At 34.9% G+C, this 19,236-nt stretch overlaps 1 protein-coding gene across 2 annotated transcripts; it reads left to right on the plus strand.

Moving 5' to 3' along the window:
- The first annotated feature begins 6,126 nt into the window (after positions 1–6,126).
- LOC109208670 lies at positions 6,127–17,661 on the plus strand. Of its 2 annotated transcripts, none has more exons than XM_019371810.1 (14): positions 6,127–6,285; positions 6,869–6,967; positions 10,678–10,805; positions 10,912–11,056; positions 11,352–11,461; positions 12,555–12,638; positions 12,718–12,766; positions 12,923–13,014; positions 13,444–13,582; positions 13,921–14,000; positions 14,081–15,570; positions 15,715–15,825; positions 15,914–16,741; positions 17,183–17,661. In XM_019371810.1, exons 2-13 carry the CDS (start codon positions 6,875–6,877, stop codon positions 16,480–16,482), a joined length of 3,090 nt encoding a protein of 1,029 aa, XP_019227355.1. In that variant the 5' UTR covers positions 6,127–6,285; positions 6,869–6,874; the 3' UTR covers positions 16,483–16,741; positions 17,183–17,661. The 2 variants fall into 2 exon arrangements, with proteins under 2 accessions (XP_019227355.1, XP_019227354.1); XM_019371809.1 differs by having other exon boundaries at positions 6,135–6,285; positions 13,450–13,582.
- Positions 17,662–19,236: the final 1,575 nt, after the last annotated feature.

Raw genomic sequence — 19,236 nt, forward strand, 5'->3', positions numbered from 1 at the left:
TAGGTTAGAAGTATTTTTATAGTTAATCAAAATAAGTTTTGTAGTATACCTCAAGGGAGCTTTCCTTAAGTTCTTTTGCGGACCTCCTTATAAGCTGCATAGCCTCTCGATTCCAAAGCAACAATGAGATAAAAGCGGTTCCATCCATAACTCGTACTTGAAGCCTATACCTGCAACTCAATTTTGATTAAAATTATGGTATTTTTTTTAATATATAAAATTTTAAATAAACATAGATACTAATTACCTGTGAGTACATGAAAATTGATTTCATTGCATTTCTTACAAATATATGTATTTTCAACTTTATCAACCTTTCGACTACACTTGTTGCATGCCAAGTATGACCATCCCCGGTCAAGTTCCAAACTTACCAATTCTGCAGCAATCCAACAACTACTTTCCTATTTAAAAAAAACAAAAGTTTATTGTTAATGCAAAACAGAAAACATGAAGTACATATAATTGACAAAGTTAATTAAACTCACTTGCGTGCACTAAACTAAATCCCTAATAGTTTTGAACTCTACAATTCCTTTGTCTAACTCATCTCTAACAGAGTAACTTTGCTGAGAACTTGTTTGAGTGATTCGCTCAATGTTTGACGGACGTGCTGCAAGTAACCTACATAAGTAAAAAATTCTTATTTATAAATAGTATTGTTATATTTTGTGTGCATAATGAAAAGGAGTATAGACATAACAAACCTCGATTTAAATTCAGTAGACTGTGGCAACGTAGAGTTTATCCATATTTTTGTCTGAAACCAACAGCTACGCACAGAGTAATTGCCTATGTATGAAATGAAAAGTAAGTAGTGAATCTGAGCGGCAGCTTACTTAAAAATCTGACTTTGGTTAAAGGTTTGTAAAAATTGAGTATTGTTAAAAAATATTGTAGGCATAAAAATATTTATACACTAAGCGTGGAAAAAACATGTTATATACAGTAAACCTCGATATTTATGAGGTTTCATATGCTGAAAAACAACAATCAACGGCTCATCGGTCGATTCATTCAAGTAATGTTGAATTTGATCCACATGTTCGCTCCATAAGGTTGCCACAATCCTGTTCCTCCTATACGTTGCATAGTAAGGTTAATATAGACATATATAGGTAAGCTATCCATAAAAAAGTATTTAAAATTTTCAATTACTGACTGATCATCTTCGAGCACAATATTTAATAAACACACTTTCGTCGTCTCCTTGCTTGTAGGTCTTAATATCTTCATAGGTGACCACCTGACCAACAACATCTATATATATATATATATATGTAGAGAGAGAGAGAAAAAAAAGCGAGTAACATAGTTTTACCAATACCATTAATTCGTTACAAATGAAAAGAAGAATTACCACACAATTCTGTCTCATCGACATCTTGTTGATTTGTAAGTTGGTCAAAAGGGCGCAAGTTAAAGATGTTCATATGAAATGAAGGATCATTTGTTTCCTCAACAAATATATTTTGAGTAAATGTTAGCCTCAGGTGGTGAGTCGTAGTCCTCAACTTCAGATTATTTGGTCCGACGACAAAATAGTTCATACGATATAAGCGAAGTTCATATATCTTGTTCCTAAAAAACTTGAGAACATACTTTCCGATTGAAACATGTATACGATCACCCTACAAAATCAGATTCATTATTAGCACGCAATTATAAGCTCGTATATAGCGGAGATAACTGCCTAAAATTATCCTACCTATTTCATATGAAAAAGGAGAATGCTATATAGAGAATTTAACAGTCATGCATGAAGGAACTATGGTTGGGATTAGAATTTCATTATCTGAACATGGCTTTGAGGATAATTTTAAAAAATTATTATTTATAATTTTCTATACAACAAATAAGTGAAACTCATACATCTAAAAGTGCCTTACTGCTACTGCCCCAAAAATGATACATTCCTGTATGAACTACTTTGTGGGAGTTTTATGGTGTATTAAGACTCCTTCTGCATAAACTACATTGTCGGAGTGTTATGGTGTATTTTATGGTGTATTAACTTCTTTTAATATAACTGATCTCCATCTCTGTGTCAAGTTCTAAAACCAGAAAAATGTAAGTATATCGACAACAGCAATCGCATATAAGTTATATATATACGAATTCTTGAATTTGCACATCCCAATTCAGATAGCTACATCAGTGATAAATATAAGTTTTATGAACATCAATAAGGACCAAAATGCTACAACAGGTATGCTCTTCTCATAAAAAAAATATAATGCAATTAGGAGGCTGCGACAAAAAAGATGAACCTAACAACATCAACTTCATCAACTTTGTCATAATGCTGGATTAATGTGACTTATATGCGATTCATATAGTTGCCCAAGTCCTCCTTATATAGAATGCGACAACATTACAAATAAGTTTGGAACAAAGTTTGATATGTTACCTTAGAATTTTATAAAATCAATTCAATTGAATATGGTATTTCCGGCTTAAAGCGATCCGGCATTACCCACATTCGAACGACTCTAACTTTAAGGTTTCATTGCATTGAGCAACATTACAAATAAGTTTGGAACAAAGTTTGATATGTTACCTTAGAATTTTGTAAAATCAATTCAATTGAATATGGTATTTCCGGCTTAAAGCGATCCGGCATTACCCACATTCGAACGACTCTAACTTTAAGGTTCCATTGCATTGAGCTGCCTGAAATTTGCTTGATATCATGAATTTGGGTCGCCATAGTTGCAAAGTAAATTAATCAGAATGGTATATTGAGCAGATAAAATATGAAGTTGAAAAGGTTCTGAAAATGTAAAGCACATAAATCCGATATATATAGATGTGCAGAAAAAATATGGTTTTTTGAATTGGAAGCCTACGTTTGGGAGGTAAATCATGGTGGGATAGTGGCGAGGTTTTTGGAAGCCCACGTCCGCATTATCCCTTAAGGCAAAACGTGGGAAGTACTTGTGAGTGTGGGAGTAATGGATCCCATAAATTGAGGGAGTAATGGAATTTATTTGAATTTTGATAACTGTTTACCTTTTTTTTTTGCCATCTGAAATTTGCTTATTTTATGTGGACAAAGGGAATAAGGGACAGTTATAATTGCTGTTTTATGCATCTCGGTGGAAAGAGTTTTTTAGTGTATTTTGGGAGTTAAGTTGGAAGCCCACGTTTGGGAGTAAAGTTGGAAGCCGACAGTCTTTTAGTGTATTTTGGGAGTTAAGTTGGAAGCTCACGTTTGGGAGTAAAACAGGAAGCCGACGTTTGGGGGAAAAAAGCAAAGCCCACGTTTTGGTTTTTCTGTATTTTCTTATTATTAGTTTTAAACCTTTTTTTAGACATCATAATATTTTCAAACTCCAAAACTTGTGGAGTTTTGTCCTAAAGGAGTTCCACTTGGCTAATTATTGTTGTGCCACTTGGCACAATAATATGGCTTTGCTTCTCCTATTCTATATAGATAGATACCCTACTCTTACTTAGCAGCTTCAGCTTTTAACTTTTAGCATTTCCACCAGGCCACCACCTAAGGATGTGATCACGTGAATCCTCCATCACTCGGGAGGTTTCGAGTTCAATCACAGGTAATAAAGTAATATAAAATTTTATAGGCACTCGATATTTACTTCAAACAAATATATAAAAAAAACATGTCTTTTAATCTTGCTGGTTAAATAATATGTTCACTAATTATTAATTTTTTGTTGTTAAAGTTAAATTATTTGATTTAGTGTAAACATCGAATGGTAATAAGTATTAACTAGTATTAAGCGGACACAATTCATATCAAATTGTGATGTATGTTGTTTGAATCATGTGCAGATAATCTTAAGCTAAACCTCTCAGATAAAGATTATACAATCATTAGATATTAATTAAGAAGCAGGATATGAAATTATTGTTCAAATATCGCAAAAATTATGTTATGCTTCTTAATTGGACCGCATTTTCAAAAAAATTATGTTATGCTTTCAAACTTAAATAAATTATTTCAATAGTAACTTTGACTTTATTGTTCATATTCCAAAATATGATTTTTCTTATCTCATTTAAAAAAAAAATCTCATCTCAAATTCAAATAATTTATTTTCATTCTATTTAATTGGACCATTTTTTCAAATAAAATATTTTACACTTTTAAACTTAAACTAACTACACTCAATTAAAATATTAATTGAGTACAATAACAACTACCCAATAAAATCTCACATAGTGGGTCTGGGGTAAAATATTAATTGAGTGTAGAAAATAATTTATTAATTGATTGAACACATTATAACTAAATATTGTAGTAATATTTATGTATAAAATATTTATTTGCCCGATTTGTCAATATTAATATGATTTTATTATTCTTGTTATTAAAATATTTTTTTACTGATTATTTAATTTTTTTCTTATCTTATAAAATTTATATATTTTGTGTAAGATTTTATTTTGCTGCTTGAATTTTTTTAATTTTTATAGTCAATAAATTTTTAATATCTTAAGTAAATTTTAGTTTTATTTTATATTTTAATTCAATCAAAAGCATAATTGTCACATGCTATCTCAATTTACGCTTTCTGTCTTTTTTATTTTTTCCTATCATAGTTTCTTAATTAACTTTTTACCTCTATATTTCTAGCTAATATAGAAGAAAATCTATGAGTGGATCAATATATAAATATAAATATAAATATAAATGCAAATATACATATAAATATAATTATAAATATAAATGTAGATATATAAATTTTTGTCTAAGATCTATTTAGATTATGTATAAGATTCATTAAACTACTTCTATTAATTATTCTATATATAATTTCTGATTATTAATGTTGTCCTAAAATTGCCAAGTGGCTTCATTTTAGCTTGCCACTTGGCTTAACCACAATGCATACTACTCTCCCTTTAATATAATATAGATATAGATTTATATATTTTGTGTAAGATTTTATTTTGCTGCTTGAATTTTTTTAATTTTTATAGTCAATAAATTTTTAATATCTTAAGTAAATTTTTAGTTTTATTTTATATTTTAATTCAATCAAAAGCATAATTGTCACATGCTATCTCAATTTACGCTTTCTGTCTTTTCTATTTTTTTCTATCATAGTTTCTTAATTAACTTTTTACCTCTATATTTCTAGCTAATATAGAAGAAAATCTATGAGTGGATCAATATATAAATATAAATATAAATATAAATATAAATGCAAATATACATATACATATAAATATAATTATAAATACAAATGTAGATATATAAATTAGATTTGTCTAAGATCTATTTAGATTATGTATAAGATTCATTAAACTACTTCATTAATTATGTTTCTATATATAATTTCTAATTATTAATGTTGTCCTAAAATTGCCAAGTGGCTTCATTTTAGCTTGCCACTTGGCTTAACCACAATGCATACTACTCTCCTTTTAATATAATATAGATGCATACTACTCTCCTTTTAATATAATATAGATATAGATATAGATTTTATTTTTTAGAAACTCAGAAAAACCCGCAGCTGCTACCGTCTTTGCCACAACCTCTGTGTGTAATAACCTGCAAAACATACAGGAGATGTAAACCGTACTAGGCAAATTCTGTGCAATAGGCTCGACCCAAAAAATATTGAAGAATTATCTTAAATAGCCGCTCACCTGATCTCTTAAACTAAAAATAGCCAACGGATGTATAATATACGTATAATTCATGTATAACATATGTATAACTGTATATAATTAATGTATAATCTACGTATACCGACTAAAAAAGTAAATATTGAATCTGACTGACTATTTGTGTAACAATTCCAAACATTCAGGGGGGATCCATCATCTGTTTGGATGACCGCCTTCCAAACCAACCGGGCCATCCGCGAAGGAATTTTCTTGTAATCCAATTGCCATCCTAATTTCGTATGACTTGTGAAACATTTATTGCAATTATGGTAAATACAAACAACATTACATATATTATTTTAGTTAGTACGAAGTTTCCATTACTCACCGCACTAGATCTCCGTCAATTAGACTCAACGTGAATAACTAATAACCGTCGATTATTCCTACACTGCCACGTGTAAATCATCCAAAATAACTACAACTATATCTTCAACCCGAGCCCGTTTATAATAATTAGTTGCCCCGAAAAAGACACATCCAATCCACTCAAAAAAAGCGACCCAACCCCTTTCACTCTCTTTCTCTCTCTCTAAAACTCCAAAAGCAGCTGTGTGTGTGGTTCTCTCTCTTTCTCTCTCTATCGTTTTTGTGTCTCATCCGTTTTACGATTCGCCCGAATTTGATCCAGTCATCACTGTAAGTCCAATCGCAAACCCTAATTTAATAATTTTTATCTTTTTGTTATCAGATCCCTGATTTTGATTTTGTTATTAATTCAATCGATTTGTGTTGGTGTTTTAGATTTTTGGGTTTTTGAGTTGGTAAAGTTTAATCTTTTTATTTTTTATTTTTTAAGAGATATAATTCTAGATTATTGACTAGTTCTTTCTATTGGATCGATGTGTTTGATTAATCAGAAAAGTATAAAAAAGATTGAATCTTTGAGTCAATAAGAGTTTGACTTTTTGTTTATTTGTGGATTAAGTAAAGTTGTTGAGATGGAATTTCATGTAGAGAGAGTGCTGCATTATAAGTGAATAGATTGTGAGATTTGAATGGTTCTGTGTCGAGTTAATTTTATGGCGATCTACTTTACGTCCTATGCTTTTATAGGAGTTGCTTAGCCTTTCTGAGATTTATACGTCAATAGAAAATATAAGGAACTTCTAGTACTTTTTGCATAATATGGAATAATATGGTCAGTAAGGAATCATACAGTCGACCCCGATTTGTTTGGGACTGAGGCTTAGTTGTTGTTGTTATACTTTTTTTGGTGAAGGTAACCATGAGTGACCAAGGAGAAAGAACCTGTCCTCTATGTGCTGAGGAGATGGATTTGACAGATCAGCAGTTGAAGCCTTGCAAGTGTGGCTATCAGGTTTGTAATTCATCAAATTTCCTACACTCCTACACTAAAGATAATTTGCTTTTTGAATTTTGGTAATGTTTCACGAATGCAATTTGAAGCCGTGTTGTTTGTGTTGAACCTGGTCATTGAGAGACTAGTTATTGTTTATTCACATGTTCTCCTTATTAAGACATGCTTATTATGGCTGCAGTGGAGATGCCTTTCTGGTATTTTGGTGATTGTCCTCTACTCTTAGTCCTCTAATTTTGTCTTGAAAGTTAGTATTTATTTGAGAAGATTGAAAGTCAGTATTATCAAATGTTAAAAGCGAAATGAAGAGCAGAGATCTATAGCGCTATGGGGATTTTAATGGGAAAATGTCCATTAAAAGTATCTGTGCAATTCAAGAAGAATAACTGTAAGCACAAATCACAATTTTATTGAAAAAAGAATCGAGAAAAACTACAATATTTTTGCTTATAGGTACTCCCTTTAAGTAAAAAGCCCATAGCGATGGTGATAGGTGCACACCTTAGTGCTTCCAGTGAAGTGTCAGCTAAGCAAGGTGAAGCACTTAACCTGTTTTGCACCTAGCTTCATACCTTAAGTGCATCTCAAGCTAGTCTTTGATAATAATGCTTGTATTTTTCATAAGAATTTGTGAAATCGACTTGATAGTTTTTGTATCTCAGCTGTATGATGTTGCTTCCAAAAAGTTGCTTTTATCGTTCGTGCCTGTTCTTCCATATGCGTAAGAGATAAGAGTTCATAAGTATGTGCTTCTGGGTGACAATCACAGCTAAATTTGTGTCTAGCAATCCGCAATCATACACCTATATACTTAGAGGTACTTTAATGAAAATTGTTTTAATCAACTTCAGGAGGCCCTTTTCTTTGTGTGTGTGTGTGTGGGGGGGGGGGTGTTGAGGAAAATGGCTGATTAATTCTGCCGTAGGTTTCTACTGTGGATATGCTTTATCAGGTCAGATGTTTTCACCCTATAGTAGTTCTGCGTGGAAGATAGCTTACACTTTTAGGTTGGTAACCCATGTGCTTTGGGTGGAACTGCTGCCCATATCTGCTGTGGAGAGATTGAGAGAAGGATATGTGAGTTCCCGTCTCCACCTATTCTCCACAATTGACGCAGAAAGGTATCTATCCGTGGATGTGGCAGCAGAAGCACGTAGAATTTGGTGCTGCATAGAGTGCATACTTGTCCTTGTTTGTGCTCTATTATGCACTACTTTTTTCGAATACCTACTTAGATCGTCTTATTGGGTTTGGGTTTTTTAAATTTTAGTTTCCTTAGCAGGAAAATCCAGTTTCCTAAAATGACAAGAACACCTAAAGCCCACCTAGCAGGTTGGCATGTTTTTATGTTTGCTTTTCATGGTAATTATTGGATTAACTACAGAAAAGAAACCTGTATGTGCAGAAACTAAAACAAATCTTAGAGTTAACTTTTAAGGTAGTAGCTCAAAAGAATATGATAGTATAGATAAAAAAGGAAGGCTATACAATAGATCTGGACCTATGCATAAGAGGAAATCCGTATCTTTTTTCTCACCGGTCATTAAAAGAATAAAGGAAGAGGAAATTCTTTTCTAACTACGACATGCAAAAACATTTGTGGAGAACTACATAACATAAGCGTTATCAATAAACAAAGAACATAAAGGTTTACGGATGTCTAGTGCCTAGGAGTGTCAAATGATCCAGTTGGGCTGAATTTGGGCAGGTCAATATGGGCTGAGTCACTAAATTTACATGGTAAAAATGGGTTAGGCCAATCCTGGCAAAACGATAGATCATAACTTATTGTTTATAACCCAATTCAACCCGCTCTTGCTCTTTTTTCACTTTGTTGTTTCTTTAATAATTTGTTTAATCATCAAACTGGAAAAGGTTTCTTTTCTTTACAAGGAGGGAAAGAGTGTGCAAGTCTATAGAGAATATACATAGCTAATCAAGTAAGTTATTTCCTTTTGTTTTTTGGATGAAGCTTTTCTTTCGGGGTCAACTTGGGCTACTTAGATAGCCCAAATTGACTTATAGATGAATATATTCCTAGCCTAACCAGCCTAAGTTTGAGTGGGTTGGGTGAGTTACACTTTTGTGACTAAACTCGACAGCCCTTTGCATGACCATTTCTTATAATATAAAATACTGAAAGAATCATTACGCTGAGTTGAAAGAAAGTGATAGTACAATTATTTTTTTGTATAATTTTTTACATCCATTTTATACGATAACGGTACCACGAGTTTATTGAGGTTTCCCTAGCTAATTGGGAAATAAGTTCTCTTTCTTTACTTTCCAAAGAAAAGCCTGTATAGTTTCTTGGAACCATAGTAAAAACATCAAAAAAATTGCATCCAAGGGTGTGGGTTAACCGTCTGAAATTGAGAGGTTCAAAATTTAGCAAAACGACTATGATTTCTTACGATCTGTCTAAACCTCGGTAGGTAAAGTCACCACGTACTCGTATTATTGAGAGGATGCAGGCACCCCGAGTTAGTCGCAAGCTAGTCCAGATACCTCCCCAGCTGTGTAACAGACAAACGGGACATTTCTTTTAAGGGACAAGCCGGGTAGAAGTGTCTTTTATATGTTAATGCTTCTGACAGCTATAGGCCTTGTGTTGTCCATGCATATGATTTATCATAATCTGGTACTGCTTGTATCAATGATTGTGTACTTTCTTCGGTGGTGTTGTAGAACTCTTTGTTTTCAGTACAGAAAACTGTACCCTGAAGCTATATCGTAGCTGATTCAAAATATATAGGCTGACTCGATTAATGCTTATTGTAAGATGCTCCTGTATAGATAACGCGTTCTAAGGGTTGTTTCATGCATGAATAACAGCTACTCAATCCTTATCTCCATAAAAGAAAAATACAATCTATGTACGCAATAGGGTTCTAGGAATCAAAACTTTTGTGCTGTTCTGGAGTATGATAGGTTCACTTGGATTTATATTAGGCATTTTTGAGGTATTTATAGTTGTCATGTCTAGCTCTGGAGATATTCTTAAGCATGTCGATTGATGGATGATCTTACCTAATCAACTTATAGTTGGTATAATTCTGATGATTCAATCTGATGTTTATTTTCTTCATGACAATATTTGAACAAGCTAGACTACCTTAAAGTTACCGATGTATATGGTCCTAATCAAAAAAGGGTTTATTAACCTCCTCACTAGCCCCTTTCAGCTCCCAATAAGATATGAGATTCTTTGGGCTAATTATGCATCAATACTTGTCTTTTGATGTCAAGTTTCACTCTGCAAGAAACCACTCTTGCTAGATTGGGATGGTACATTCAAACATTGAGATGCTAAGCAACACTGTATTTCCTTTTCTGCATATTGACTTTCGTAGATATATTATTTCATGTTTGTTTCCTAGATTCTCTTTCAGATCTGAATTAATAAATAAAAGTATCACATTTTAAATGATAAATTCAACATGTTATAGAGTAGAAAAAGGTGTTTGATTCAATTTATTGCCAGCCATCAACCAAAAGTGTTAACGTGCTTGGTCCAACAAAAAGAATCAGATTCCCATATTAGAGGAAGATGGAGGGTGGCATATTTCTGACCTAAATAAATAAAAGTGCTTCCTCTCTAACAGCTTAAGCTTTAGATGAAACAGTTCACAAAATTAGACTTTTTTTTTGCACTTCTCTCTCTCTCTCTCTGGAAATTTTTTGTTAACTTTTGGCACCCATTACTATAGATATGCGTCTGGTGTTGGCATCACATAATGGAGATGGCTGAGAAGGACGAGACAGAAGGGCGGTGTCCTGCATGCCGCAGTCCATATAACAAGGAAAAGATTGTTGGCATGGCAGCAAACTGTGACAAGTAATATTTGAATTTTTTTTTCTCAAGGACAAACTCCATTATCAGATTAGTAGGTCCTATATTTTCTGCATTGTTCATAGTTTTTTTTTGGGGATCATTTCAACAGGATAGCGGGCATGGAGAAAAAATCGACATCTCGAAAGGGTAAAAGTAAAACAGCTGATTTGCGAAAGCAACTTACCAGTGTGCGAGTCATTCAAAGGAATCTTGTCTACATTGTGGGGTTGCCTCTCAGTTTAGCTGACGAAGATGTATGTACAGTTAGCTGTGAAATCTTTAACACCTCCTTAAAAAGATATCATTTTAGCCAATTTACTATGTTACGCGGACTTTCCAAAATGGTGCCGCACCCGTGTCGGATCCTCCAAAAAATACACTATTTTTGGAGAATCCAACACACACCCGGCAACATTTTCGGAGAGTACGAGCAACATGGCCAATTTATATGAAATTTCCCACTTAGGAATGTCCTAAATATTTGACACTTCTCTATTAGTAACATTATTCTCACAAACTAACGCAAATTTACCCCAAAAAAATAAACAGCTTCTACAGCGGAAAGAATATTTTGCTCAGTATGGAAAGGTTCAGAAGGTTTCCATGTCTCGAACAGCTGCTGGCGCCATTCAACAGTTTGCAAATAATACATGTAGTGTGTAAGTATGCTTCCTGATTTCAAAGTTCTCAAAAATCTTCATATTAAAGCAGTAATAATAGGATGCTCCAACATGTTGTAGGAAAGAATTATGTATGGCTTCTAGCCTCAAAACCAAGCATTGATCAAAGTGGAGAGTTGTTTGTCTTCCAGAACCTTGTTCTCTGCCCTAGAAAACCCTCTACATCATTCTATGAGATCTCATATGTTCCAATTCGAAGTGTCTAATCATATGTTATGTTTAGGATAACAATTTACTATTCTTGTGTTAACCTTGCTCTATATTCACGTAAGTCGATAGTCACATGTTTATCTTCTGCATTATAGGATTTTCCGCAAGTATTTTAGTGGTACAGTCTTCAAGACAGGATTCTGTAGAGTGTACTTCCTTTCTCTTGTGTTTTGAAGAGATGAATAAGAAGATTGTTTTCTGCTGTGGTCTAGTGGTCCATGAAGTGGGAGGAGAACCATGAGGTCTTAGGTTCAAATCCCAGGAGAGGCAACACTAGGTGATTTCTTCCCATCGGCCCAAGTGTTGACTGTTGGCGGTTGGTGGGCAAAGTTACCCGGTACCTGTGCTTGTGGGAGATGGTAGGTGTCGGGTGGAATAGTCGAGGTGCGTGCAAGCTGGATTGGACACCACTCCACCGTGAAAATTGTTCTGACTCCCTTGTTAATAAAAGAACATTGTTATGAATAAGCATTTGGTCTCACGCTACGTGGTCTAATCCTCTTGTTTCTCGGAACTGCGCCAGGCTGCTGCCTTAGGCAGGTCCAATTTTGCAAAGCAAAAAATTCACACCAGTCCTCCATACTGATTCTTTTTTATACTTGTACCTCGAAGTTGTTGTTCCCATCCGAGAAAGCATGCAACAAGACCTGTTTCGATCAGTTTTTCCATAAAATGTCCAACAAAATTTCTCCAGGATTTGCCTTTCTATGAGTGTTGAACTTCATGATATTTGTTAGGTGTTTGGCATTTAAAATCCTCAAAGTGTAATCTTTTCTTTTACATTCGAAAGAAAGTCAGTTAGCTAGTACTTACAAAATAAGTTCTGTTAGCTATCATTTTTTAATATTTCTGTTGGTTACAGATATATTACCTATTCAAATGAGGAGGAAGCGGTCCGTTGTATTCAGTCTGTACATGGATTTGTTTTGGACGGTAGACCTCTAAGGTGTGTGCAATTTTTGGTTATTGATATGCTGCATTGGCTGTTATAGTTCAGTAATCATTTTTTACTATCTTACTGGCAGGGCTTGCTTCGGAACCACAAAATACTGTCATGCTTGGTTGAGGAGTGTGGTATGATTTCACAATTAGCCAATTACTTAGAATTTCGATCAGAACATTGATTAGGGGTTGTCACTTGAATCTTTATGATTTTAAATAAAAAATGGAAGTCTTTCTGGAACATCTTAGATTTAATGTCTCTAAGGGAAGAGTTTTCTTTTGGTCCAGCCCTGCACCAATCCTGATTGTTTATACTTGCACGAGATTGGGTCACAAGAGGATAGCTTTACTAAAGACGAAGTAATATCGGCTTACACAAGGTAATGGGATTTATTTAACGTTGGTTTTATTATTGTTGTGGTAGTTAATAACATTGCTGCTAGAATTTCATCATTGGCGTATCAAGTCCAAGAAGTCTAGGAGTATGTGACACTGAAAAAAGAGCGACATTTGCACTATTTTGTCCATGCTGTAGTCATTGCTCTTCGTAAAAATCTATGTAACAACATAATTACGAAATTATTGATAAATAGGTGCCATTTCCATAGCTGTTGCAGGATAAGCTTCAACTTCTATTCTGTACGCTCTGATCAGTCCAAAAGAGTTATTTTCAGATGTCTTGTAGTATATTATTATTTATCTGTGTCTGGACTCTGGACCGGTGCGACAACCTTATATTGTGATGCGTGTCATCTGTTGTATATGTACATCCATTGGATAAAGAATTAACTTGCATAGTTATTTTAAAGGAGTAGAGTTCAACAAATCACTGGTGCCATTAATAGTATGCAACGGAGATCAGGGAGTGTTTTACCATCACCAGCAGACGATTACTGCAATAACAGCCCTGCTTCTGCAGGACAACCTATTAGTAAAACTGCTGCAAATGTAAGATTTTCTTTTATTATTCTCTTTTTTTCTATCTTTTCTTTCCATTTCTTTTCTTTTTTCCCTTCCCCACTTCCCATCGTTTTGGGAAGGAGGTAATGCTAGCTTCTTATTTGGAGGAGGCCTGAATGGGGAAGTCAGCTTCCCAAGGGAGGGCCATAAACTTGTGCTCTTATGATTAAACTTTTGACATTTCCACCTTCGTATGGTCGTATTACATTTTCGAGCTTTTTAGGTATAAAGTCGATGAAGTTTGAAATTTTTTATTCTTACTGCCTACTGGAGATGATGCCAAACGTGTGCCCCTGAAATTTATAATCTTGTCATATGCCTTGCAGAATTCAGCAACCAATGCCAGAGTCTCTCCACCAAATAGCAGCTCTGGTAGATCAGCTGCTCTTCCGGCCGGCGCTTTATGGTCTGTAATTAGAATCACCCACTGTTCTCATTGGTATATGGTTCTTAAAATCATAATACATTCTTTTTTCATTTTGCCAGGGGGACACGTGTGTCAAATAACCAACTGCCGCCAGCCAGCGCACCAAGTTCTAATGGACTGCCTCCTGCCAGCGCACCAAGTTCTAATGGGCCTCTTAAACAGAAGGCTGAGACCTGTAGCCCACTGACATTCTCTACAGCTGTTGCTAACACTAGTCAGGTTTTGTCATTGCCTACTGAATCAGGAAAGAAATTTATTCACAGCAAAGAAAGTGGCACTAGTCAAGAGAAAGGTAAAACAGAGATGTTAGAACCTGTTAAGCAGTCCGCAGGTGCAGATGATGGAACCTATAGTTCTGAAGAATCCGCTATCGCCGTACGTACTGCTTCTTCATTTATGAACAATCAGTTACATTTCACCCCATCTTTGGAGGACAAAGGTAAACATTTGATCACACCATCCAGAGCTACAAATGTCTTCGATCTTCCTTTGATGTCTAATGGACCTGGTTTATCAGAAGATTCCTGTGATGCCAGAGATGTTGAGATCAATAATGAATGCTCAGATTCGTCATCATTTAGCATTGATAGACAACAAAAGTCACATGCCAGCTATGAGAAATCAAGGGAACCTTTGCCGCCTCAGATGAATGGGAAATCTGTGACTTCTGCAGATGAAGTTTGTATCTCAAGAGAAACGTCTAATTTGAGACTGGAAACACAGGCTCAAGGAAGACTAGACACAACTCCTGAAATGGAGGATGATTTGCTATCTTTCAATGCACAGAGACATAGGGATCCGGAAGTTATTGTAGAGAAAAGCTACTCATCAAGTCCTTCCATCTCTTTACACTCTTCAGTGCAGCTTAAGGGTTATTCTCCACATCTTGCCAATGGTGTTGGACCTATTAAAGCCAACATGCAATCATTTGACGAAAGAACTGATTCAGTATTACAGCCTTCTAGCATTGGAGGACTTCCTAATGGATACCCTGAAAATGCATTCAATTGTGTGGGTAATTTGGGAAGCTCTGATGACACCTATTATTCATTGTCTAATGATGGTAAGGGGATGAACATGGATAGGTTTGAAGCTGAAGCTGCTAGTGTGGACCATAGTACTACTGTAGATAGGGGAGAGAACAGTATAATATCTAATATTTTGTCTATGGATTTTGACCCATGGAATGAGTCGTTAACCTCTCAGAACTTGGCTAAGTTGTTGGGAGAAACTGATAACCAACAAGGGTCTCTTAGAGTATCAAACTCAAGAAAATTACAGAGCAGCAATCAATCAAGGTTCTCTTTTGCAAGGGAGGAGGAGCCGATGAATCCATTGATTCATCCTCAACCATCTTTAAGTTACACTGAGAGAAGTTATAGTCATCATCCTCTCGGTCAAGATTTTCCAAATAGCAGAAGCTATCAGCTTGATGGTTTCGGTACTCAGAATGGTTTCGGTACTCAGAATGGTTTCTCTCTATTTAATAATGAGGAATCTAATGGTTTTACCAACAATTATTCTCAACTCTCTTCTAACAAGCTGTCAGGTTAGGGCATCACTTGTCTTTTAACTTCTATTCCCTTGTATATCTGCAGCTTTTATTGTTTCAGATTTAATCTGAGTGCAATTATCAAAAAGAAACAAAAGCTTTGAAGTGCTTGACTTACTGATTTTCTGGTGAATTCTCCAGTGTCGAGATCTCAGATGACTGCGCCTCCAGGATTTGCAGCGCCAAACAGGGCCCCACCCCCAGGCTTTATTTCTCATGATAAAATGGAACAGAATTACGGCTCTCTCTCTGGTCAGTAATCTTATATAACTGTCTTTTTGTTTCTCCACTTTGTTGGACCTAATTTTAGATGTGTATTTCAAATCATCTTATTTTGTAGGTAATCACATTCTTGACACCACCTCCTTATTGCGCAATGAATATCAGGCTCCACCAATTGGAAATGTCAACAACGGGGACATTGAGTTTATGGATCCTGCAATATTGGCAGTTGGTAAAGGGAGGGTTCCGAATGGCCTTAGTGTCTCAAGTATAGACATGTCTTCAAGTTTTCCTCCACAGCTTAGTGCTTTTGAAAATGAAGCAAGACTTCAGTTGCTGATGCAAAGATCTCTCTCTCTGCATCAGAACCAGAGATTCAGTGATATGGGGGATAATTTTACTCCATTCAATGATGCTTATGGAATTTCTTCCAGGGTTGTGGAGCAAACTCTGGCCAACAATCTTTCACCATTTTCACAGCTCAATGTTACCCAGAGCAGGAACTCTGTCATGTCAAATGGCCAGTGGGATGGTTGGAATGGTGCCCAGAGTGCAAACGATTTGGGCATGGCTGAACTCCTCCGAAGTGAAAGGCTGGGTTATAACAAGTTCTTTAATGGATATGAGGAATCAAAGTTCCGCATGCCCAATTCAGGCGAACTGTATAACAGAACATTCGGGATATAATTATGCTTCTGTGATTGGCTGGGCTTGAGTAGTTGTGGACGAAACAATGAATTAGAAATATCATGTGGGACTAACAGCCGTGCTTGAGATGATCAAAGTTGCGATGATGCTCAGTGGTGGTAATAACTCAATGGATAGCTGTGAGGAAACTTGACCGACTTGCATTCTAGAAGGAAGCTTGATACATGATTGTCTGAAAACTGCTTTCTGATTGGTGAAGGATGAAATCCTTGAAAACAGGATGTCCAGATACCAACAGGTTAGCATTTCTCAACCAACTCCCGAACTACTATGCTTATCGTGAGTGTTTACTCTTACATCATATGGGTAAGCTCACAGTCTAGAAGTTTCGTCTTATCATAATGGAGACAAACATAGTAAAAAACATTACGTTTAATGCAGTTTTGATTATGAAGAACCTTTCATGAATTTTACTACTAGTACCTGCTATTTGCTTGAGAAAGGTCGAAGTGCTTTAAGCGCTTTTGGTTTAGGATACATGTCGTGGAATCATTTTGTAAAAAGAATTGATTTCAAGTGTGGGAGAGACTAGCTCCTCATCTTTCCCCCTACCCTTCTACTGACATGAGTGGCCCGAAAAGTATTGTGTTCAAAGTTTTGTGAGTGATGTGATTCCTGTTCGATTGCATCTATTATTTTGTGTTGATAATTGTTTTGTTTTATGATATGACATTTCCAGGTGAAAGCTGAGATCGGGGCTCAACACGGTGGTTTAGACCGGATATCATGTGTGATTGAGTTGGCAGGTGATGTGGGAGTGGATAATAAGGTTGTCACACACGCACACACTCTACTTGAAAGCATTGAGAAGCAAAGCTCATTTAAAATGCTGGAGCTTGATTGCAATAATGCAAATAGTGAAATTTGCAAATATAAGTCAAAGAAATATATATCTGTTTATACCAAACTTTCTCCTAATTATTTTTGGAAATGATTGAAGTTGATGCTTTTATGGTGAAAAGTGGATGGGATTAGTCGTCCTTTGGTTGTTACTCGGACAAAACTGGGCTCGAATAAATTAAGGTGTGGGAGTGCTTTAAATTATCTTGCTGAGTTTGGTCACAAATCTTAAAAACAGCTGTTTTACGCATGCAAGTTAATGCTTATGTTACCTTTTGGTGGAATATTTATTGTCGAAAGCTGGGTTGAAGACTTGAAGTCTGGTATTCTACCTCTTAATTAATGTTGTATTTTTATGGTGCTAAAGATGCAGTTAAGAGATTTGAAAGTTTGTCTTTGAAAATCTCAAAGAATTAGGATGAAAAAAAAAAACTCAAACAAACAACCTATTCAATAATAAAAAACTGACAATGCCAACTCTATGGGCTCGTTGGGTATGAGGGATAATGGACAATTATTTTTGGGATTAAATTTGAGATGAGTTTTTTTTTACGTTTGATTGGGATAGATCAGGGTATTCCTTATCTTGGGATTAGTTATTTCGGAATTGTAGAGTTATTAACAATTACGTGCAACCCTGGGATAATTAATATCGGGAGAACTAGTTTCCCAACCAAACGATCTTTGGTATGATGGATGAGTAAATATAATCTTGAGATAAAAATTTATTATTGTCTTATCCCTTGTTTGGTTATTACTTCTGGGATAAATTATCTCAGAATTAAAAATATTCGGGTTAACTTGTACTTGTCAGATAGTGGTAATGGTAATCCCAGAATAAGTTATTTATTTAAGGATAAAATAATAAAATTGACAATTCAAATATTAATACAATATACCAAACAGTAATACCGGCATAATTAATTTCAGCATAACTCGTCTTCAAACCGACTATCCCTAAATGTGAAACTGAAACCTTGCATATTGAACTCGAAAGTACAGCTACAGAAGTTGAATTACACTTAAGTCCTATTAAAATGACCTAATATCCTTTTCCATCTTTCCTAAAATAATTTGACCTACTTTTGGGTGAATTACAAAACTGAACACCTGTAACAATTCAGTCTAGAAGAGAAAATAAGTGTCTGGGAAGTTCATGTCATTTTCTTTAATTTCTTGTTAAAACCCAAAGCTCAATCCTTTTCCAATTCTTGTTAAAAGTATCTTTAAATGCAGGGACTGCTCAAATACATATGAACCCAAAGTTTAATGTGAGGCCTAAATTTTTAAAAGAAAGTTATGATATACTTATATTTTTATTTAAAATCTATTTTTCTCTCTTTTTGAGATGCAAAGTTGTTAATAATTTTTTATAATCGATTTCTTATATTCCTTTTCAATTGATAATATACCTATTTACCTTGAGACATTGTTAATATGAGGCAACTGTTATAGAAAAATTTCACTTTTATATGAAAAGTATTACGTAAATATTATTTTTTTAAATATTTATAAACCTATATGTTTTAAAAATGGGGTCCCAAAATTTTGAAACCTAAGACAATAATCTTACTTGGAACAACATTAGAGCCGGCCCTGTTTAACTGCTAGTCAAATACTATATAAGAAAGAAAATATTTTTCACCGCGCACAATTGTACCTTAACATGAGGACAAACTTGACACTGTTAGTGAACAGTGTGACGATGGATGACAGATGAGATGGCTTACTATTAACAAACAGTAAATGTCTTCATCTTCACATATCCTTTGGACATTCTGTGGCTACTTTTTGGTCTCCTTAAAGGCCATATCTAGTGTCCACTCCTACTTAGTCCAAAAGCTCAACCACAACTAGTCTAGCCAATTAACCTCAACAAACCCCCCCCCCCCC

The sequence above is a fragment of the Nicotiana attenuata genome, unplaced genomic scaffold, assembly GCF_001879085.1.
Source record: "Nicotiana attenuata strain UT unplaced genomic scaffold, NIATTr2, whole genome shotgun sequence".
In the NCBI taxonomy this organism is placed as follows: Eukaryota; Viridiplantae; Streptophyta; class Magnoliopsida; order Solanales; family Solanaceae; genus Nicotiana; species Nicotiana attenuata.